Genomic DNA, 22803 nt, shown 5'->3' with positions numbered 1-22803 from the left:
TGAAACAAATTGGTTTTGTCTTCAAGGCTGATGTTCTTGTCAACTCCATTCCCGTGAATCTCCAGCTTAATAAAGGGCTCCTTTCTCAGGCCCTCTTGGCGAAAGCTGGGCCAAAGCTCCAGGAGGAATTGGACAGAGTCGGCCAAGCGAAGGCTGTTGGCATGGGTACAGTTCTCCAAACCAGTGGACACGGTCTACACTGCCACCATGTGCTTCACGTAGTGGCTCCGGACTGGAGAGATGGCTGCACATCTTCCTACAAGGTGGGGCCAAGTTTGAGGTTCTCTGGGAAATTGGGTCGCCTTTGGGACTCTCCTCTCCGTACAATGTAGATTGGCCTCTGTCTGTCATGTTGTCAGTGGGTTCTATCACGATGGCCATTTCTTTCAGTTGTAGCTGACTTCGCCTGAAGACTAGTTAATAATATAAACTGATTACAGTGCTCAATCATCATTGGGGCTCAGGGAAGAGTTATGGAAGGTGACACATCTTTAGTGAGGACAGCAAGGTGAGGACATGAAGAATGGAGGAGAATGAGGGATTAGAACAGGAGTTGCTTTGCTTCTTTCCTTTCTTGCCGAGTGAGTTTGAATCTCTTTAGAGGGTCTCTGATGTTCCCTTTTCCTTGTCTACTCCTGTGCTTTTCTTTCCTTTTTTGACTGCCCTTCCCCTCTTTTTAAAGGAGAGTAGACAGAGATGACATAAAGTTGCTAAATTCTTGTCCTTTTTGTTCTAACTCCCATTTCTAGGAAAGATGCATAAAGATGTGCTTTGTGCTTTTCAGATCATGAGAGACATTATCAGAAAATGTCTGGAAATCACCGAGAACTTGTTCTTAAGATCAATTGCATTTCCAGCAATAGGAACAGGAAATTTGAGGTTTCCTAAAACCGTTTTTGCTGAATTAATAACTTCAGAAGTGTTAAACTTTAGTAGCAAGATTCAACTGACAGCTTTACAAGAGGTTCAATTTCTGCTGCACCCGAGTGATCATGAAAATATTCAGGTACAGTCTCACTCATTTCTGGTTATTTTGGCAGCTGAGCCCTAATGTCTTCAGATGTCGTCTTGGTTGGTCTGTTAGATTGTTTTTTCCATGTATTTCCTGCACTGCAAAGCAAAGGAGTGGTGTAGACCACTTGTAGCACAGCAAATGTCAAGCAAATTTATGGATATAGAAAAAAATTTAACTTCTTATTAAGGAGAATTCCAAACATAAATAAAAGTACACAAAATGGTATAATGAGCTCCCTTGTACCCATCACTCATCTTCACAATTATCAACGCATGGCCAGTATGTTTCATCTCTATCTCCATTTATTTCCCTCCTTCCTATATTATTTCCAAGCAAATCCTAGACATACTTTACCCATAAAAAATTCAGTATTTATTTTAAGCAATAGGATTCTTTTTAAAAAGTAATATTACCACAATACTATTTCACACTTAAAATAAATTGAAAATCATTCCCTTATTTCCTCAATTATCAAGTCAATGGTCAAATTTCCTGTTGTCTCATAAATGCCTTATTTTGTTTTGTCTTTTGTTTTTTTTTTTTAGATTTATTTATTTATTTGAGAGAGAGAGAGTGCGCGTGTGTGCAAGTGCCAGGGGGGAGGGGCAGAGGGAGAGGGAGAAAGAGAATCTCAGGCAGACTCCCCAACCCTGTGGGCCGGGCCCGATCCCATGACTCTGAGGTCACAACCCAAACAGAAACCAAGAGCCTGACACTCAACTGACCAAGCCACCCAGGTGCCCCTGCCTTATTTTGTGGTTAGAATGAACTCAGCACATCCCCATGGGAGTAGGAGAGTGGGGACTAGAAATACCAGAACCATCTTCGGTTGTAGAGAGTCCATCAACCAGCTGTCCACCTTTACACACGGAGCCTGCCCGCCTGCCTGCCCGCCCCTGGAGTCCTGTGAGCCTGGGATCCTGGCTCTGTAGTCTCCCCACTTCCCCTTCCCATTACTGGACCAATCTTTTAGCAGAGAAGTTACTTATTTTTTCTCCCCCCAAAAATCTCTCTTGCTTGTTTAAAAGGAGAAAGAAAGTGATGATTTGAGGGTGTCACTACCAGGCAAAGAAATGGAATTCACAGGTTCATTAACCCTAGAATACCTCTGGCTCCAGAGAGGACTACTCCCCTAGCGATTCCTCTCCTGGAACAAGTAAGAAGTTAAAAAATGTAAGTGGGCTGGGGCGCCTGGGTGGCTCAGTTGTTTTAAGCATCTGCCTTCGGCTCAGGTTGTGATCACAGGGTCCTGGGATCCAGCCCCGCATCGGGCTCCCTGCTCCGCGGGGGGCCTGCTTCTCCCTCTCCCACTCCCCCTGCTGGTGTTCCCTCTCTCGCTGTTGTCTCTGTCAAATAAAATAAAATAAAATAAAAAGAAAGTGGTTGCTGTCTATGTGATTATCTTTCTCTTACCACTGTGTTTTTTTAACAACCAGCAAGAAACTTGCCCTTACTGATTATGGAAATAATACATATTCATTGTAGGAACTTTGAACCATACAAAATGCATACATTCTTTTAGTTGTATTTCATTGTAGTCTTCTTTTATACGTGTGTACCTTTAGAAGTGGGATTATATAATGCAATATAATATCATTAATTTTTCATTTAATAGTATAAAAAAGAGAATTTCCCTATTCCACAAACTATTTTTTGAAAATGAGATTTTTAATGGCTGTTAAATATGCCAACACATGGATATACCAAAATTTATTTAACCATTTCCTTGTTGGATTTTTAAACTGTTTTATTTCTTCTCTGTTATAAATAGCATGTAATGAATATGCTTGTATTTATAACTTCCTTCACATATTTAATAGTTTTCCTAGAATGCAAAAACAGAATTTGCAAAAACAGAATTATATGTATTATTTTCATAATTTCAAAAATCTATAATGAAAATAACACTTTGAGAGTTGTTCTCTCCTAAGTATGTGTGCATGCAAGATCAAAAGCCCTGATGAATCAAATTTATTCATCTATGGAGGATTGTAGTGGTCAAAACTGTCTTTGTATTTCCAGGCATTTTCAGATGAATTTGCCAGAAGAACTAATGGAAGTTTCGTCAGTGACAAAATTCCCAAGGCTGAAGATGCACAAGGTTCAGTAAAGCTATGAGATGAGAAATTATTTCTAGTTGCTAAATAACTATTCAGTGAAAGACGGTAGTGATGATTTTTATGAAAGAATCAGTTAGTGATAAAGAAGATATTAAATTATATCCCATACCCCTGAGCATGTAAGACATTGGCTGTGCTTATGTGGTCTGATGTGAAAGAGTAGGCAGGCTAAATTATATAATCTATACAGTGGGTTTGTGGGTAGTGATTTGGCTACTAATTTCTAAGGATGATGTGACATGTGTTTTCAGAAACAGATAAATTTAAAGAGACAATACCAACCAAATGCTTCTCCTGTGTCAAATCTGCTGTTGCTACATTTGAGTTTATCCAAACTCCTGTTTATAGAGTTTGCTGAGACTTCTTGAATCTGAATGTGTATGTTTTCCATCAAAGTTGGGGATTTTTCAGTTATTCTTTAATTAGTTTACCTCACTGGTCTCTCTCTAGTGCCCCAATAACATGAATGTGAAGTGTTTTGATAGCATGCCACGGGTCCCTGGAATCTCTTTTTCTTTCTCTTTTTTTAATCTCTTTTCTCTCTGTTCATCACACTGGATAATTTCTATTGACCCACCTCCAAGTTCATGGACTCTTTTCTCTGTCCACTGCCCAGCCAGTGAATTTTTTTTACTTCAGATACCGTATTTTTAAACTCTAAAATGTCCATTTGGTTCTTTCTTTCTTTCTTTCTTTCTTTCTTTCTTTCTTTCTTTCTTTCTTCCTTCCTTCCTTCCTTCCTTCCTTCCTTCCTTCCTTCCTTCCTTCCTTCCTTCCTTCCTTCCTTCCTTCCTTCCTTCCTTCCTTCCTTCCTTCCTTCCTTCCTTCCTTCCTTCCTTCCTTCCTTCCTTCCTTCCTTCCTTCCTTCCTTCCTTCCTTCCTTCCTTCCTTCCTTCTTCTTTCTTTCTTTCTTTCTTTCTTTCTTTCTTTCTTTCTTCTTTCTTTCTTTCTTTCTTTCTTTCTTTCTTTCTTTCTTTCTTTCTTTCTTTCTTTCTTTCTTTCTTTCTTTCTTTCTTTCTTTCTTTCTTTCTTTCTTTCTTTCTTTCTTTCTTTCTTTCTTTCTTTCTTTCTTTCTTTCTTTCTTTCTTTCTTTCTTTCTTTCTTTCTTTCTTTCTTTCTTTCTTTCTTTCTTTCTTTCTTTCTTTCTTTCTTTCTTTCTTTCTTTCTTTCTTTCTTTCTTTCTTTCTTTCTTTCTTTCTTTCTTTCTTTCTTTCTTTCTTTCTTTCTTTCTTTCTTTCTTTCTTTCTTTCTTTCTTTCTTTCTTTCTTTCTTTCTTTCTTTCTTTCTTTCTTTCTTTCTTTCTTTCTTTCTTTCTTTCTTTCTTTCTTTCTTTCTTTCTTTCTTTCTTTCTTTCTTTCTTTCTTTCTTTCTTTCTTTCTTTCTTTCTTTCTTTCTTTCTTTCTTTCTTTCTTTCTTTCTTTCTTTCTTTCTTTCTTTCTTTCTTTCTTTCTTTCTTTCTTTCTTTCTTTCTTTCTTTCTTTCTTTCTTTCTTTCTTTCTTTCTTTCTTTCTTTCTTTCTTTCTTTCTTTCTTTCTTTCTTTCTTTCTTTCTTTCTTTCTTTCTTTCTTTCTTTCTTTCTTTCTTTCTTTCTTTCTTTCTTTCTTTCTTTCTTTCTTTCTTTCTTTCTTTCTTTCTTTCTTTCTTTCTTTCTTTCTTTCTTTCTTTCTTTCTTTCTTTCTTTCTTTCTTTCTTTCTTTCTTTCTTTCTTTCTTTCTTTCTTTCTTTCTTTCTTTCTTTCTTTCTTTCTTTCTTTCTTTCTTTCTTTCTTTCTTTCTTTCTTTCTTTCTTTCTTTCTTTCTTTCTTTCTTTCTTTCTTTCTTTCTTTCTTTCTTTCTTTCTTTCTTTCTTTCTTTCTTTCTTTCTTTCTTTCTTTCTTTCTTTCTTTCTTTCTTTCTTTCTTTCTTTCTTTCTTTCTTTCTTTCTTTCTTTCTTTCTTTCTTTCTTTCTTTCTTTCTTTCTTTCTTTCTTTCTTTCTTTCTTTCTTTCTTTCTTTCTTTCTTTCTTTCTTTCTTTCTTTCTTTCTTTCTTTCTTTCTTTCTTTCTTTCTTTCTTTCTTTCTTTCTTTCTTTCTTTCTTTCTTTCTTTCTTTCTTTTTTGGAGTTTATAAACTATGAACTGCAGGGCCTCCTATTTTTCCATTCACTCCAAGTCACTTTCAGGCACTCAACTGTTTTTACTTTGACCTCAGGGAGCATGGTTATAGCAGATGCTTTAGAGTCTTTGTCAGGTAATTCCAACATCTGGATCACCTTGAGATTAGTATCTGTAATTGGTTGTCTTGATCCTTGAGAACTGGTCACTTTTTCCTGGTTCTTTATAGGACAAACCATTTTGGATTATAGACTGGGCCTTTTAAGTATTATGTTGTGAAACTTGGGTCCTATTAAAATCTTCTGGAAAATGGTGATTGTTTTGTTTGTTTTAGCAAGTAGTCAGTTAAGTTCATTCTAAGCGCTCTATCTCACCTTCTGTGTGGGCAGCAGTTCCAATGTTAATTTAGTTCTCAAGGCCTTTGCTATGCAGCTTGGGTCTGTCCCCACACATGCAGCTACAGCTCTGTATTCATACACAGAATAGGGGTACCTTCTCCAGCTCTCACCTGTCTGGGACTCCTACACTCTCTGGCAGGCTAATTTTCTAGGTCCTCTGGCCAGAAAGACAGGTTTCTCCGGGAGCTTAAGATGCCTGTTCAGCTGCCTCATAATTTTGCATGGTAAGGGTTACCCTTGTGGGCAAAGTGGAGAGACAAAGAGGGAGAGAGAGAGAGAGCCCATACACACACATACAGCTTTTTTTTTAAGATTTTTTTTTTTTTAACTCTGAGAGAGACAGAGAGGGAGAGAGAGAATCTCAAGCAGACTGCCTGCTGAGTGTGGAGCCCTACGTGGGGCTTGATCTGGCCACCCAGAGATCATCACCTGAGCCAAAATCAAGAGTCAGAGACCCAACCGACTGAGCCACCCAGGTGCCCCCACATATATGCTTTTCAAACCACAAGGGCCCCTTCTCTTCATTCTTCTGGACAGAAAGGCAGAATGTCTCTCAGAGTTTTGGCTCCCTGTGGGGCCACTGTGGAGCTCTGCAACTGGGCTCATCTTGAGGCAAGGCCTGAATTAGGAAAAGGAAAAATATGGACAGTCATGAGGATTCCTTCCAATACTCTTCAGTTCACAGGGACCCTTTTCTCTAATCCTCTGGCTGCAAAGATGGGGATTCTCGTTACACAGTTCTGCAACAGGGGCCACCTTGGGCCAGTGCTGAGAGAGAAAGAGGGAAAATTTTAAGACAAAATAAAATGGGAAACTCTCCCTCCCCCTTACAGGTGACTTCTTCAAGTTTTGACTCCCTCCCCCAGCCTGCCTGCTGTTTACTTTTCAGGTCTCAGTTAGTGGCTTTTGTATTTATCCTGCATTTTTAGTTGTGACTCGTGAGTGAGATAGGTGTGTGGGGGCGGACATCGCCGTGGCCAGCTGCAGAAGTCCACGCTTGATATATATTATATTTTGTAATCCTTTCTCAGAAACTGACCATCACTGGGGCTCAGAGTCAGGGCTGGTTAAGGGCTGGAGATCACAGGGTGGGGGAAGAAGGCGGGGGAAGAAGTATGAAAGGAATGCATCTGGGGAGTGTGAGATCTAAGTTGTTCTTGCTGTGGCAGACTTGGTTAGGGACTCCATTTCTTTTCTTCTCAGGTTTCCATGAGACTGCGTCTAGCCCTAATGTAGACGTGCGTGAAATGAAAATTGGTCCCATCATCTTCCAGGTGGCCTTTGGAGATATCACCAAAGAAAAGGCTGATGTGATTGTAAATTCAACATCAAAAGCATTTAATCTCAAAGCAGGTACTTGTAGGATTTGAGTAGTGTAATAGTCAACTGTCCTATAGTTGCTATAGCCTAACTGGTTTCTACAACTTTGGCTTATTGGTATTACTAATTTTAAAGTTATTTTGACATGGTTTCTAATAATTGGTAACAGATAATTTATAAATTTTTCTTCTTTCTTATCAGAAATACCCAGGTTCTAGGATGCCTTTGATGATTAGGAAAGCTTTTTAGATAATGAGGCAATCATTCTGATCCAGATGTACTATTCTGATTTTTTTCAATTCATGTTTGTAACCCTCTTGCTTTTCTCCTGTAGGGGTGTCCAAAGCAATTCTAGAATGTGCTGGACAAACTGTGGAAATGGCATGTTCTCACCTAGGTAAGACACAATACTATTTTTTTTGGTTCAAAATTATAAGTAGAAGGCTGAATATGGGAGGTTTTGGAGAGGCGGGGGAGAGTCTTGGGATTGGGGAGACAACATATTAATCTTAAAATCATACGTTTGACCAAAGAATTCTAATTAGAGACAATTAGAAGTGAAAAGTAATCTCACTTAAAAAGAGAAGAAAGATTCCTCAAAAACTGTATTTTAGGAGTCTTTTCACATAAAATGCTTTATATGCCAAAGCAAACATTTTGCTTTCTAAACAATCAAAGAATGGATTCAGTATCTAATTTTGCATCTCTCTGTCTTGTGTTTCCCAGCTCAAAAGGGCAACAGTGATTATATAGTTACTGAAGGTGGATTATTGAGGTGCAAGAATATTGTTCACATCATTGGCGGAAATGATGTCAAGAAATCGGTCTCCCTTGTTTTGCAAGAGTGTGAAAAACGGAATTACTCGTCAATTTGCCTCCCAGCCATTGGGACAGGTTTGTAACCTCTGGCTGTCAAGGCGTCCCCCTTTCCTTCGCTCTGGTGCTGACTGTTAATATAGTCAATGCAGAGTCTGAGTCAAGGTGGCTCCTCATCCCAAGGCAGCTCCAAAGGGAGTAAGCAAAGACTGTGGGGTGGTTTAAGTAAGAGGAAAAAATGAAGAAAACTGAAGATAGTGTTGAATATTAGAGCGACATCTGCTCTGTACTATGGGAGAGAAGAGAGAGGAAGGGCAGGAAGAGAAAGAAAGCCCATCATCTCTCCTTCCCTCCTCGTTCCTCTGTTTCTTTTTTTTCCTGTCCCCTACATTATTTAGTCTTGAACTCCCTCCCCCATTCCTTCTGCATGGAGAATCTCAGAGCATGGGCTTGTACCTCCCAGGAGCTGACTCGGATGGGGAGGAGTATTCCTGGCCTTGTCACACCTCTTGCACAGCTGGCCCTATGAGTTGGCCTTAGGACATGTCTGCACAGAAGCCTCCCAGTCACCAGAGCCTAATGGATTCTGGTTCTAATGGGTCAGAAATTCAACTCCAACCTTCTTCTTTTCAGCCTACTTGCCTTTTTTGTTTTCCTCAAACTACATAATAGTTGTGTAAGTCTTCATATTTAAGGATGGTGCTTTGGGTTTATCATTAGTAAGGTGATGCTCTTTCAGCTCTTTCCCCAGGAATCTGAGTCTTGGGTGCTGATGAGGAATTTCTGCTTGGTTTCCCTTCAGAGAGTTGGTCAGGGGAGCAAATACTCTCAGACTTGAAGTGGAATGTAGCTGGCTGGTCCCAGAGAGAGAGCACTCAGCACTGGATTGGTGATTCCATTGCGCAGGAATCTGTTTGAGTGTCTCACACTTGCATTCCAGGCCCTCCAAAAGTACACTTAACCGGCCTTGTCACTTCCTGAGCCTTCTTCTAGTCCTCTGTTATTTTAATTTCTGTAATTCTCTACCATTCCTCTTAATGTTCCCACATGGAATGCTACATCTACCTTATTACTTTTCTATTTCTGAAAGTATAATTTATAGTCCCTTTATGTTTTCATTTCCCTTGTGGTATTATCCAATTTGGCAGTTTAGCCAACATGTCTGTCTGCCAGTTTGTCTGTCTGTCTCTCTCTCTCTTTCTCTATCTCTATCTTTAATGGACACCCACTAATGACTCACCAGTCTCTGTCTCCATTGATTTTTTTTCTGAGCCCTGGTCTTGTGTTTCTACATAAACTTTATCTGGCCCAAGAAATCAGACAACCCAAGGGTGACACAGACCTTCCCAAGAAAAAACAAGGAAACGAGGCAGTTTTTGTTTTGCATGAATACATATACATGATTATTTCTGGGTTACTGCAAACCTGTTATTTCTTCCACTGACCTGGTTGCATTGCTGGTCTGCACAAATAAGTCAGGATTACAGATTCTCCTTGTTTGTCATCTTTACTAATCTGTATCACCACTTGAGCTGGTCCTTAGACTAACGGATGGGGGAACTTTCTCCTTTAGTGGTGTTTGTGAGTTGACTTGGCACTGCGACTGAGACGGCTTCTGGCAGTCAAAGAAGCCCTCTCCCTGGCTCCTTACAGACACCTGCCTAGTGGGAGAGAGTGGGTGGTCAGCGATACTTGCAAGCACTTCAAGTTCAAAGCAGACTATGAACTCCAATTCATTGTCTTCTCCCCCAGACCTGCCCTTCCTCTTATATCCTTGATCATGTTAAAAGCATCACTTTCTACCTAGAATCCTTGACACTACCCCCTTGATCACTCCTATGTTCATTAGCTTATTAACTAATTTGATTAAATATTTCCCAAGTGCCTGCCATGTGCCAGGCACTGTGCTTAGGCACTGGGGACAGAAAGATGACCGAGAAAAGGGTCTAGTCACCAGGTAGCACCTAGCCTCTACTGTGAGAGACAGACATGTAAACCACTGCAGTACAGCACGACTCAGGGTTGCAGAGCAAGGTGTGTGGGTGGCAAAAAAGGGGGAACAAAGGGTCAAAGATAAACCCAGTTGGCCACTGACTTCAGGTCCTGCTGACTTCACTTCCCAACTATCTTCTCGGTCCCTGTACTTGACTCTTCATTCTGGCCTCTTCTCTTTGTTCGGCTCTTGTCTTTTGCCTAAACTTTTATTATAGCTTCCTATCTAGACCTGGGCTCCCTGCCCCAGTGCCTCCTCCACATATCCCACCCCCTGAATTTATCTCAAAAAAAAAAAAAAATCTCAAAAACAGATCTTTTCCCCTGAACACACCAGGCTGAACATATCACGCCCCTGTTACATAGTTCTGTCTGGCGTAGCCTTTTCCACAGTTTCTCATACTTCACCTGTTGACATTCCTCTTCATGCCCATATATCACATACTTTGTGTTCTAAGTGACTAGATGAGAGCTAGCTCATGATGGGACATAGTAAATGTTGAGAGTGAATGAATGTATCTGAACTCTCCCATTTAAATTCTTCCAAAAATCATGAGATAATCATAGCTTTGCAAAGGAGACTTTCTGTCTTTTCCTGATCATCTAATCCAGAAAACTGAAGAAACCCTCTTGTTCAGTTTTGTCTACATTCTCACAAGTGTCTACATAGCCAGGCCATAGTGATCTACTCTCATTTCTGCAGTAATGGTGGACACCATCAACAGGAAAAATCCAAGTGGGCTGTTAGTCTCTCACACCAGGTTGGCCAGGGGACTTTTACATTGCTCCCCATTGTGATTTGCTAGCTGCCATTTATTTGTATGTGATTGCTTCCATGGCTTTTCATGGGACTTTCCAAGGGACTTTTCATGATCTTACCTAGGCAGTAGGCTTGAGAAACAAGATATGGAACATGGTGAGAAAAGAAAAAGACTTGCTCTGGTGGCCACCTTGAACCCAGCAAATCAGCTAAAATCTCACTGAGTGTGCTAGAAAAGACTTCCTAGAGGCTTAGGGATAACTGGTGTGCAAAGAATTATAGATTATAATGGATAACTTACAACTCCAGGTGTCTTACAAAATCAGCTTAGCTTGAATCAGGTCCCCAAAGACATCTGGAAGAATAAAGATACATACATCTAGTTAGGTGACTATGAACAAAAAAAGAAAAACTATTGTTCTTTTTAAAGAGCTTGAGATTTCAACATATCTTAGCATCTTTTGCTTTTTATGGGCCTTTTGAGGACACGAATGAGCCAAAAAAGGTTAATTGTGCTTTGTAACACAGAGGAACACAGTGAGCTAGGGTCAACTTTACAGAGGAGATACAAACATCAGATATCAAAAGTTAGATTTCCTGGGTCCTTTGTTCATTGTTGGGTTATTGACTTCCTGACATCCTGGAACAGCAGCTCCCTGGTGCATCAAGGAGCTCAAAAGTGTTTGCTCGTGCATTGCTAGAAAAGCCCATGATGATGAAAGAGTGGGCAGTGGGCATTCGTTCTGTGAGGACTGGAATCCCCAAATTATTTCTCAGCCTTCCCAGTTGGGTCTCCCCCCACCCCCGGTTTTTATTATCTGCCTTTCCAGGAAATGCCCAAAAAGACCCAGGTATGGTTGCTGATGCCATAATTGAGGCCATCGAAGACTTTATCCAGAAAGGAATGCTCCAGTCTGTGAAAAAAGTTAAAGTTGTTATCTTTCTGCCTCACCTACTGGACATGTTTTGTGACAGCATGGCAAAAAGAGAAGCATCTCTGGCTTCTCCCCAGCCGTCTCTGAAGTCTAAATTGACACGTGAGTTGACCATTTTTATGAAATGCATGTTCCTAATATTGATGTCACGTGAGAAATAGCTAATCTTTAACAAACTGTCAGAAAGAGAAATTAAGAAAACAATCCCATTTACAATTGTATCAAAAAGAATGAAATACCTAGGAATAAATTTAACCAAGAAGGTAAAAGACCTGTACTCTGAAAACTATGAGACACTAATAAAAGAAATCGAAGATGACACAAATGGAAAAATATACTATGCTTATGGGTTGGAAGAATTAATACTGTTAAAATGCCCATGCTACCCAAAGCAATCTACAGATTCAGTGCAATCCCTATCACAATTCCGATGGCATTTTTCACAGAAATAGAACAAAGAATCTTAAATTTGTATGGACCCACAAAAGACACCTGATAACCAACGCAATCTTGAGAAAGAAGAACAAAGCTAGAGGCATCACATTCCTGATTTCAAACTACATTACAAAGCTATAGTAATCAAAACAGTATGATATTGGCATAAAAACAAATAGCTTATTGGGACAGAATAGAGAGCCTAGAAATAAATCCATGAATATACAGATCTTTCTTCACTTACAATGGGGTTACATCCTGATAAACCTACTGTAAGTTGAAAATTTCATAAGTCAGAAATGCATTTAACATACCTAACCTACTGAACATCATAGTTTAGCCTAGCCTACCTTGCTCACAACACATTAGCCTACAGTTGGATGAACTCATCTAACACAAAGCTATTTTATAATAAAGTGTGGAATATCTCATGTACTTTATTGAATACTGTAATAAAAGTAAAAACAGAATGGCTTTGTGCATACAGAATAGCTATAAGTATATTGGTTGTTTATCCTCATGATTGCCTGGCTGACTGGGATTTGCAGCTTGCTGCCACTGTCCAGCATCACAGGACAGTATGGCACCATATTTACTAGCTCAGGAAAAGATCTAAATTCAAAATTCAAAGTATTCTACTGAATGTGTATCATTTTCATACTATCATAAAGTCGAAAAATCTTAAGTTGAACCACTGTAAGTTAGGGACCATCTGTGTGATCAGTTAATTTACAACAAAGGAGCCAAGAATATACAGTGGGGAAAGGATAGTCTCTTCAATAAATAGTGTTTGGATGCTCGCTTCAGCAGCACATATACTGAAATAAATAGAGCTGGGAAAACTGGACAGCCACATGCAAAAGAATGAAACAGGATTACTATCCTACACCATACACAAAAATCCACTCAAAATAGATTAAAGATCTGAAACCATAACACTTCTAGAAGAAAACATGGGGAATAAGCTCCTAGACACCAGTCGTGGCAATGATTTTTGTTTGTTTGTTTTGACACCAAAGCACAAATAGCAAAAGCAAAATAAACACATGGGACTACCTCAAACGAAAAAAGCTCTTGCATGGCAAAGAAAACCATCAACAAAATGAAAAGGCAACCTATGGGATGGGAGAAAATATTTGTAACTAATATATATGATGGGGGTAATCAACAAAGGGGTTAATATATGAAGATCTCATACAACTCAATAGGAGAAAACAAATCTGATTTAAAAATGGGCAGAGGATCTGAACAGACATTTTTCTAAGGAAGACATTTACAGATGGCCAACAGGCACATATAAAGGTACTCAACATCACTAATCATTGGGGAAATGCAAATCAAAACCATAAAGAGATATCACCTCACCTGACAGAATGGCTATTATCAAAAAGACAAGAAATAAGTGTTGGTGAGGATGTGTAGAAAAGGAACCCTTGTGCACTGTTGGTGGGAACATAAACTGGTGCAGCCACTGTTGAAAACAGTATGGAGGTTCCTCAAAAAATTAGAAATAGAACTACCATACGATCCAGAAATTCCATTTCTGGGTATTTATTTTTAGGTAACAATAAAAGAAACTATCTCAAAAAAGATATCTGCACCCCCATATTCATTGCAGTAGTATTTATAAAACCAAGGCATGGAAAAACCTAAGTGTCCACCAACAAATGAATGGATAAAGAAAATATGGTATATATATATATACATATATATATAAACACACACACAGAGATACGTAACACGTATGTGTGTATTACACACACACGATGGAATATCACTCAGCCATAAAAAAGAAGGGAATCCAGCCATTTGTGATAACATGGATGGACCTAGAGGGTATTATGCTAAGTGAAATAAGACAGAGAAAGACAAATACTGTATGATCTCACTTATATGTGGAATCTTAAAAAACAAACTCATAGACACAGAGAACAGATTGGTGGTTGCCAGAGGCAGCAGAGGGTAGGGTGGGAGATGAGCATGGGTGAAATGTGTGAAGGGGGTCAAAAGGTACAAACTTCCAATTATAAGATAAATAAGTCCTAGAGATGTAATATATAGCATGGTGACAAAAAGAGAGAGAGAGGGAGGGAGAGAAAGAAATAGTTAATCTTCCTTTCTTTTCTTTTTTTTTTAGCATCTGTGGGCTCCCCAAGTCAATCTCCACAAAAGCAGAATCCTTTGGTTTTGAAAAAGAAAACAGAATCAGCAAGTTTTCAGGTGTGTGGTGAAAGTGTAAAATGTATAGAAAACGTTGTCTCCTGGATACAGGATCTGATTACAAAGGAACTGTGCCCTTACACCAATGAAGATGAGTGTATCAAAGATTTTAATGAAAAAGAATATCAGAAATTGAATGAGCTGCAGGAGAACTTAAATATTGCCATTTGCTTGGACTGTAGAAGACCTTTGATTGAGGTTTTTGGAATTGGCAAAGATTTGACACAGGCTAGAAATGCAATTGAGGAAATGATCAAGGGAATGAGATTGGCCAAAGAACAGAAATCCCAGGCAGAGTTTATCAGTGAATTTATAGAATGGCAATATTACAAAAATAGTACTTTTCATAGTTTTGACAAAATAACCAATCTGCAATTGGAGAATGCAAGGAAGGCAAAGAAAAGGAGAATTGTTGTCAAAATTAATCATCAGAGCTACACAGTGGACCTGACCACACACACTGCTACAGATGCAAAAGGACAGAGTTTACCTGTTCAGCGCCTCATGAAATCTGAAGGTGAGTCAGATTGTATGCTTTTATCCATTATTTTACACCTCCTTTGGACTTAACACTATTTTGTACCTACATCAAAATTGTATTCACGTAGATAAAATTGAAGCAACTCTTATGGAATGAAATAGAACACTTGGTCTCTAAGCTTAAGGAGCTTACATTATGGCTGGGGAAATGTACCATGGGTGCACTCAGCAGCCTGAGGATGACCTTCTTAATGGCGACCAGACCCAAACCTTGCATTTGTTCCCATCTCTACAGTTTACATGCTTCCCAGAGCCAGTTTTGCTGTGGAGGTAATGGCTGCTTCCATCAGGAGAGGGAAAGCCATGGGCTTTAAAGAAAAGTGGCCCAAGGTTTTCTAGAACAAAAGAAGACAGCCTGGTGAGAGTGGGCACTCTGTGTCCGTGACTGATAACCCAGGGAGGACTGGGAGCCTGTAGGATCTCCTCCCAGAATTTACTTCCTCTCCTGCCCTGAAAAGGTTTCCTTAATGCACGCATCAGGAAGCAGCCTTCAGATTCTCTGACTGGATCTATTACCCATGAAGGGAATGCTGGTGCTGTGTAGATAGCTATTCCTGCTTTTGAACCACACAGGTCCTCCATGGAGACTGGTAAGTTGGCTTCTGGTACATTATCTTCATCTCTTGTGAGATCCGTGTGAGTGAGTTCTTCAGACTCTGAGCAACCCTAGGGAAATGACAAATCAATTATAATATTCTGTTTAGCAGAAGGGAAAACAGAGGTGCCACAACTACCTGCTAAAGAGCCAAACCTGCTGTCCCCCCAACTCTTAACGATGCAGGGAAGAATAATGAAAGAACAGATGTGGAGGGCCTGTGATGGTGAGGAGTTCTGGCAAAAATTCACACTGTTGTAACAAGACCATCATAGGGAAATAATCAACTGTTAAATTATTAAATTATGACAGCTTAGAGACTGAACAGAATATGCAGCTGAGTTATGCTACACCAACAATTCTCAACTCTGAGCATGATCAAAACTTGTTAGATGCGGGCACCCAGGTTCCACCCCTCAGAGAGTTTGATTCCGTAGATCTTTGGTGTTTTTCTTCACAAGCATTACGGTTGGTTCTGATGTAGGTTGTCTGTGGGCCACACTTTGAAAAACAAGGAACTTCTTGAACACAATGAGTTAGGAGATTGTAAGGTAAGAACACAGATGATACTCGGTTCTTCAAAGCATACCAGGAATGTGCAGACGGCCTTCCCAGGTGTGTGGGAGTCCTCAAATGTCCTCTTTGCAGTTAAGATCCCTGAGCACTGGAGTGATATGAAGCAGCAGGATGTCTGTGTGGTTGAGCTACAGCCTGGTCATGCAGAATATAACACGGTGGCAAGCAAGTTTAATCAGACCTGCTCACACTTCTACATAGAGAAGGTAAGGCTTCTGCTGACATGGAGTTTCTTAAGGGTGGAAATAAGTGGTATCATGGTCCTGGATAAATACATAAATACATTTGCATTCATTTTCCACCCCCCCTTTTTTGGGGCCAGAATTAGAATATTCTACGGTAATCAGATTTTAGATTATAGATTCCACTCCTGTCACTATCATTACAGACACATTGAGATTGAGATCGTGTCAGTTATTACAACATGATATTAGATTGCAGTATGATATTAGAATACTAAAACCAGGTATTGACTCAGGGAGGAGCTGGTTAGTAGTGATCTTGAAGAGACAGCTGGTAGAAGTCTTCCCAAGAGGAGGAAATCTTTCCCCAAAGAGGAAACAGTAAGTGGCCCTAAAGAGGAAGGAAAGAGGAACATCCCCAGGATAAAAGGAAGTTCTCTTCCTCCGAAGGAGGAGCCACTCAGGAGTGCACCTATGGAGGCTGCTGGCAGCAAGAGCAACAGCTCCAAGAAAAAGGAAAAGTTCCAAAAGCCAGCCCAGCAGGATTAAAATGGACATTGCCCCGCCCAGCCCTATAAAACGAATTCACAAGAATCCCTGAAGCAAAGTTATAAAAATACAAAGATAGAGCTTCAAGGTTCACTTGACAACTGGCGAACACCATAAAGAGACACACAGAGGCCCTCAGATCAGGATTGTGTGCTTCTGCCCCGCCATTCACAGATCAACAGTGCTTGCTTCCGGGATAAATCCAATAGTCCTTTCCTTGTTCATCTCCCTTATTTTGGCACCTTCCACTTAAAAAAAAAAAAAAAAAAAAAGATTTATTTATTTATTTGAGAGAGACAGGGCTCGGTTCCACGACCCTGAGATCACAACCTGACCTGAAATCAAGAGTCCGATGCTCAACCGACTGAGCCACACAGGTGCCCCTGGCACCTTTCACTTTTAAACATCACTATTGCTCTTTGAAATTATGTTCCTATTTGACCTCTGTGGCAGTATTATATTAATGCTTTCCTCTTTAATTTTCCTTTCATTATCCCGGTTATCTATTTCTCCTCCAAATACCTAATCCTAGCTTTACCCGTAGGATTTATATTTTGGTCTTCTGTCTCTGCACTTCGCTGGGAAAAGTTTTTACCCTTCTTGGCTTCAGCTGTTATTTCAATGTTGATAGCTCCCAAATCAACATCACCAACCTGGATCTTTGATCAAGCTTTACAACATATTCCAGTGACCTAAAAAATCTCTGCTTGCATATCTAGTTGCTAAATCAATTTCCCAAACCTAACCCATCATCTCACCATTTCCTTTTCCTTCTGCACTTCTGTCCTTGGTCCACCACTTTACGAGTAAAGCTAGAGATCTTTGGATGCCTTCCCTTCATCCATCATAATGAATTTGCCAATAAGGCCTGCATTTTCTTTTTTTGCAAACTTTTTTTTACTCCCTATTTCTGCCAGCACTCTGTTTATTCATGTAGTTAAACACATAATAACTCAAAAAGATTTGAAGTGTCTTACAAAGATATGTATCATACCTTCAGATAAAATAAATAGATGAAGAAAAATGGACAAAAAAAAAGAGGGGAGGAAAAATAAGGTAATATAGAGGTATTGTCTGTTTACAAAAATATATAACATGAGTTTCTGGATAGTTACTAGAGGACCACAGGTTTGTTTCTGGGCTTCCTAGTAGACAAAGCAAAGAAGTGAACACCCAGCCTCAAGATTCACTGCTTCCGTAAATCAGAAAGAAAACCATGTGATCAGTGCTGAGACTACTGAGAGATTTATCCTGTGAATCAAGTGCTGGAGAATATCTTCAAAGTCATCCTCACAATAAATTCAACATCAGATTTTATACCACTGCTTTTATTTTTAATCCCTCAGTGTAAACCATTCGAGCAAACCAATTCTGAGGTACTAAGACAAAGTGATTCGAGTATGCAGCACTCTCGTGGGGGCTGGTTCTGAGATTTCAAATACCAAGCACAGTCATCCAGTAGTGACTGACTGGCCCATTTTGATGAGATGCCAAGTCCAGACTGAGCAGGACTGTCCAGTGGACCAGTGATGTCTGCAGGGGGCCCTGGAGGCTTGCCATGTGTTGGCAAATGGCCAGAGAAATGATTTCACTATTTTTTTGTAGTGGACCCTTTTTTCAAATAAAATCCTATGTGAAAGTCCAGTGTGTGAAACAGCTACTTACAGCACTTCTGTGGAAATCTCTAACAGTGTGAAAACGCTAACAGGAAAAATAGGCGGTTATTATCCTCCACGACTGGTAGGACCTGTGACTAAGATTTTTAACATCCATAAACTTCCACATAGATTCAATAATTTTGCCACATTTGCCTTTTCTCTCTTACTCCCTGGGTTTTTGCTGAAGCATTTGAAAGTAAGTTGCAGATATCATGACACTCCTGAATATTTTTGTGCGTATCTCCTAAGAATAAAGACAGTCTCCTAAATAATAACACTGCTATCCCATATAAGAAAATTTACGGTAATTTGGTAATCTCTAATAGAATCCATATTTAAATTTCCCCAGCTGCTTACTTATAACTCTCCCCTCTCCAATATGCATTTGGTCATTTTGTCTCCTCTGTCTCTTCTGATCTAGAATAGTACTCCTGCATTTTAAAAACTCATTTTTCATGATACTGAATTTTTAAGAGTTTAAGTCAGTTGTGTTATAGAATGTCCTACATTCTGACTCTGTCTTGTCTAGATTTTCTTTTCTTTTTTTAAGAACTCAAGCAAGTTTGCTTACAGATTCTATATTTGTCTGATTCCTCCTGGGTCCTGCTATCCAGGACTCAAGGAAATTTCCACCACAGCCCTGGAGGCCACTTCCCAAAGAGGATGGTCAAAGCATGGACACTATGATCTGCAACCAGATCCCACCCCACCAGGATTCATGCCCCACTCTTCCAACTGGACCAGAGAGTCATTATCATTAATTAACTCCCTTCTGGACTAGACCCTCTAGTGCTTCTCCCACCAGTAGAACATGGCTAACCAGGTAAACCAGTTCCCCAGAAGGACTTAGCAGACAGGCAAAGGGACCAAATGAGGTAGACAGCAACAAGAACAGCCAGTGAACTGAAGATAAAAAGCAGGCATTGGAGAGGCTTGGTTAGATCCTAAACACTGTTTGTTCTCATGTGGTGCATTAAAAAATGTTTAAAAAAAATGAAATTAAGGGCGCCTGGGTGGCTCAGTTGGTTAAGCAACTGCCTTCGGCTCAGGTCATGATCCTGGAGTCCCGGGATCGAGTCCCACATCGGCTCCTTGCTCAGCAGGGAGTCTGCTTCTCCCTCTGACCCTCTTCCCTCTTGTGTTCTCTATCTCTCATTCTCTCTCTCTCGAATAAATAAAATCTTAAAAAGAAAAGAATCTTTAAAAAAAAGATTTAAAAAAAAAATGAAATTAACGTTCTTCCCAAGGTCTGTTTTTTGTGAAACACTGGATCTAAAAAGATTTGTGAATCAGAGAGGTGCCATCTGGCATTGAATTTGTTATTTAATTTTTATTTATGAAAAATAATGGTCATATCTGTATCTTGCTAAAGGCTCTTGGCACCGACAGAATATTTCTCCTTGTTGATTTGCAGATTGAGAGGATCCAGAATCTAAATCTCTGGAATTGCTACCAAACAAAGAAGAAAACCATGGATGCCAAGAATGGGCATAAAGACAATGAGAAGCAGCTCTTCCATGGGACAGATGCTGACTCAGTGCCACATGTCAACCGAAATGGCTTTAACCGCAGTTATGCTGGAAAGAATGGTAAGGAAGCAAGTAATCTGGCTGCTCCAAATGGGGTGTCAGCTGCAAGAACCCAAACTGGCGAGGGACAGTGTGGATTGACTGCTTTGTATTCCTTCATGGTTGGTGGCCATGCTGCAGCCAGAGTTTCGAGGTTGGGCTCATTATGTTTCATCCCAGAAGGACTGACTGGCCCTCTAGGATGGCGAAATGACTTTTAAAAATTAAAAACACATGAAAAAAGTTTGAGGCTTTGGAGAGAAGAACTGGACATTATTTTAACGGTATTTGACATATTGGGTCAACACATCAGATTATAGACTAAATTGAACTTCTTAAAAATGTTTTTTCTCTTCACAGCTGTGGCATATGGAAAGGGAACCTATTTTGCGGTCAATGCCTGTTATTCTGCCAATGATACATACTCCAGACCAGACAGATATGGGAAAAAGCATATGTATTATGTGCGTGTACTTACTGGAACCTACACACATGGAAATTCCTCACTAATTGTGCCTCCTCCAAAGAGCCCTGAAAACCCTACTGACCTGTATGACACTGTCACGGATTCTGTGCAGAATCCCCATTTATTTGTGGTATTTTATGACTACCAGGCTTACCCAGAGTACCTCATTACTTTCACCAACTAACATTTTGGTATCCTTCCCAGAAGACATTGCTCGTCTATACATGCCGAGTTGTAAAACAAGTTTTGGGTGTTTTTTCCTCTTAACAGCATTTTCTAAGATCAAAGGATCCTGTCACTGAAATCAGACTTTCTTCAACTTCTCCTTCATAACTGGAATGAACCTGCTCTTAAGAGCAAAACATTTGAGAATTTACATCAGATAACTTAGTTACAACTGTGTGTCCACAACCGTGGACATCCAATCTGTAGAAGGAAGGAACAGATTTGTGTTTTCGGGAAGGAGAGAATATGTTCATCTTAAAGGCAGAGGGCACAGCTATGCCATTTCAGCTGCTGCTGAAGGAGACAGCTGGTGTATCACATCAGGACGCCATACTCCCATAAGGAGCACAGTATTACTGAGTGGGTAGGACTGCTGATTTCCCTGCAGCCGGGGATGGTGTCTCTCTCTTTTTTTTAATCCCTGGCCTAAGGTCTATGCCTGATGTAAATAGATGCTCCAGAAACATTCCATAAACCAACTAAGAAGGAAAAAGCCTAGTCAGACTCTGACTCAAAGTAGGAGCCATCTCTTTAATATTCTTGACTTGCCACTTTGCCTTAAATTGAACAGATTCCGTGACAGGGAACTCTGTTCTTCACGAACTGAACCATGACAATGTGGGACAGCTCCAGTCAGGGTTCTGTGCCCTGCACAGTTCACGGGCTGTGGTCTAGCTTGTGGCCCATGGGAATTGGGTCCCACGGACTTGTGCAGCACAGCAGTCCTGGCTCCACTGGTCCTTTTCTATGTTGACCCCAAATCTGCCTTCATCTAACTTCTGTTGGTCTTAGTTCTGCCCAGTGACAACAGTGGTATACTTCCAGGGTGAAACCCTTTACTATGTTAAGATTAAGTGAATTCTAATGTTATTAAATAGCATTATTTTCCTTGGCAGTCTAGCTTTTGATGATTTTAAAGACTTGTGCATAAATAAACCAAAGGAATTAAGCAGCCATATTGCTAATTTGCTAGCTCAGTGTCTGTTAGATAGGAAAGTGTTGGTTTTTTGAAAAATTTTCCCCAGATAAATTTCAGACACGATTTATTGAGTGCCTAGATTGTACCAGGTAATATAATAGGTGCTTTCACATATTTATTTTATTCCTCCAAACAACCCTGTCAGGTAAGAATCATATCCCCATTTTAAAGGTGAGGAAACTTGGGCATCTGGGTGGCTCAGTCTGTTAAGCGTCTGCCTTCAGCTCAGGTCATGATCCCAGGGTCCTGGAATTGAGCCCTGTGTCGGGCTCCCTGCTCAGTGGAGCCTGCTTCACCTCCCTCTGCTGCTTGTGCGCACTCTCTTTCTGTCAAATAAATAAATATAATCTTTAAAAAAAATAAGATATAAAGTTGAGGAAACTGACGCTCAGAGTGCAAGAAGCTTCCTTGCCTGGGGTCACCTAGGTAGTAGCCCTCAGAGACCGAAACCCAATCCTGATTCCTGTGTTACCAAGTCCTTTGCTCTTCCCACCACAGAGCATGGCCTCTAGATTAATGTTGCCATTTCAGGAACATCCCAGGTAGTCTATGAATGACCGTCGTATTTCCTTGGCTTTTTCCTTCTGGCTTTGGTTTCCATTAGAGTCTCTTCATTTGGAGCTCTGTAGGCCAAAAGGCTAGAGCAGATGCCCAGTGCAGATGGTGCACTTGAACACTAGGGGGTGTCGAGAGGAGGTTAAACGCGTTCTTCCTTGGCTGCTGTGAACTACTTGCTTCAAGCACAGGAGGTTGAGGGGGCCACAGTTCCGCTTCATTAACAGACATCCTGAAATTTTTTTCTTGCTCTTGCTGTTTTTTTTTTTTTTTTTTTTAAGATTTATTCTTTTGAGAGAGAGAGAGAAGGGGGAGAGGTGGAGGGAGAGAATCTCAAGCTGACTCTCCGCTGAGTGGGGAGCCTGTTGCAGGGCTCCATCCCAAGATCGGAAGATTATGACCTGAGCTGAAATCAAGAGTCAGATGCTTACCTGACTGAGCCACCCAGGCGCCACTGTTGCTGTTTGTTTTTTAAATGGATTGGCAAAGACCCCTTATTGCTTGGGAGTGGCTTCCCAGCCACTGGCCTCTGAGCTCAGACTTGACAATGAACGTAAGAAATAAAAGGGAGAGACCTGCTCTCTGATTTGCTCTTGTTCTCCAGTGGTTTGGTTAACTCAGGGCAAAGCTGAATATCAGGGTGTATTGCACCAAAGTGTAATGATCCAGTCAGTAAATGTTATAGTTATCCTCAGTCTAAAGAAATATATGTCATTTACCTCCTTTTTGAATAAAATACTTGGAAAATACATTTGGTGGTAAACCTCTTTATCCTTAAGGGCATCTGCATACAGGAGAGCTTGATGAT

At 40.2% G+C, this 22803-nt stretch overlaps 1 protein-coding gene across 4 annotated transcripts in view; it reads left to right on the top strand.

The window, feature by feature from the left end:
• Window positions 1-22354, top strand: part of PARP14 (poly(ADP-ribose) polymerase family member 14) — a 40721-nt gene extending 18367 nt beyond the window's left edge. The window contains exons 7-17 of one of the 4 annotated variants that reach the window (XM_027584170.2): window positions 27-263; window positions 785-1006; window positions 3038-3116; window positions 6828-6977; window positions 7279-7341; window positions 7671-7838; window positions 11343-11549; window positions 14020-14619; window positions 15886-16019; window positions 19617-19791; window positions 20131-22354. In XM_027584170.2, the coding sequence (XP_027439971.1) occupies window positions 27-263; window positions 785-1006; window positions 3038-3116; window positions 6828-6977; window positions 7279-7341; window positions 7671-7838; window positions 11343-11549; window positions 14020-14619; window positions 15886-16019; window positions 19617-19791; window positions 20131-20420 (2325 nt within the window). In that variant the 3' untranslated portion in view covers window positions 20421-22354. Of the gene's footprint in view, window positions 1-26; window positions 264-784; window positions 1007-3037; window positions 3117-6827; window positions 6978-7278; window positions 7342-7670; window positions 7839-11342; window positions 11550-14019; window positions 14620-14877; window positions 15233-15721; window positions 15789-15885; window positions 16020-19616; window positions 19792-20130 lie in introns of those variants that run through there. The other 3 variants (XR_003518076.2, XM_027584171.1, XM_027584172.2) reach the window with 3 other exon arrangements.
• Window positions 22355-22803: the final 449 nt, after the last annotated feature.

The sequence above is a fragment of the Zalophus californianus genome, chromosome 1 (assembly GCF_009762305.2).
Source record: "Zalophus californianus isolate mZalCal1 chromosome 1, mZalCal1.pri.v2, whole genome shotgun sequence".
Classification (NCBI taxonomy): Eukaryota; Metazoa; Chordata; class Mammalia; order Carnivora; family Otariidae; genus Zalophus; species Zalophus californianus.
Note: the sequence above shows the minus strand (reverse complement) of the source record. Positions and strands in the feature narration are given on the sequence as shown.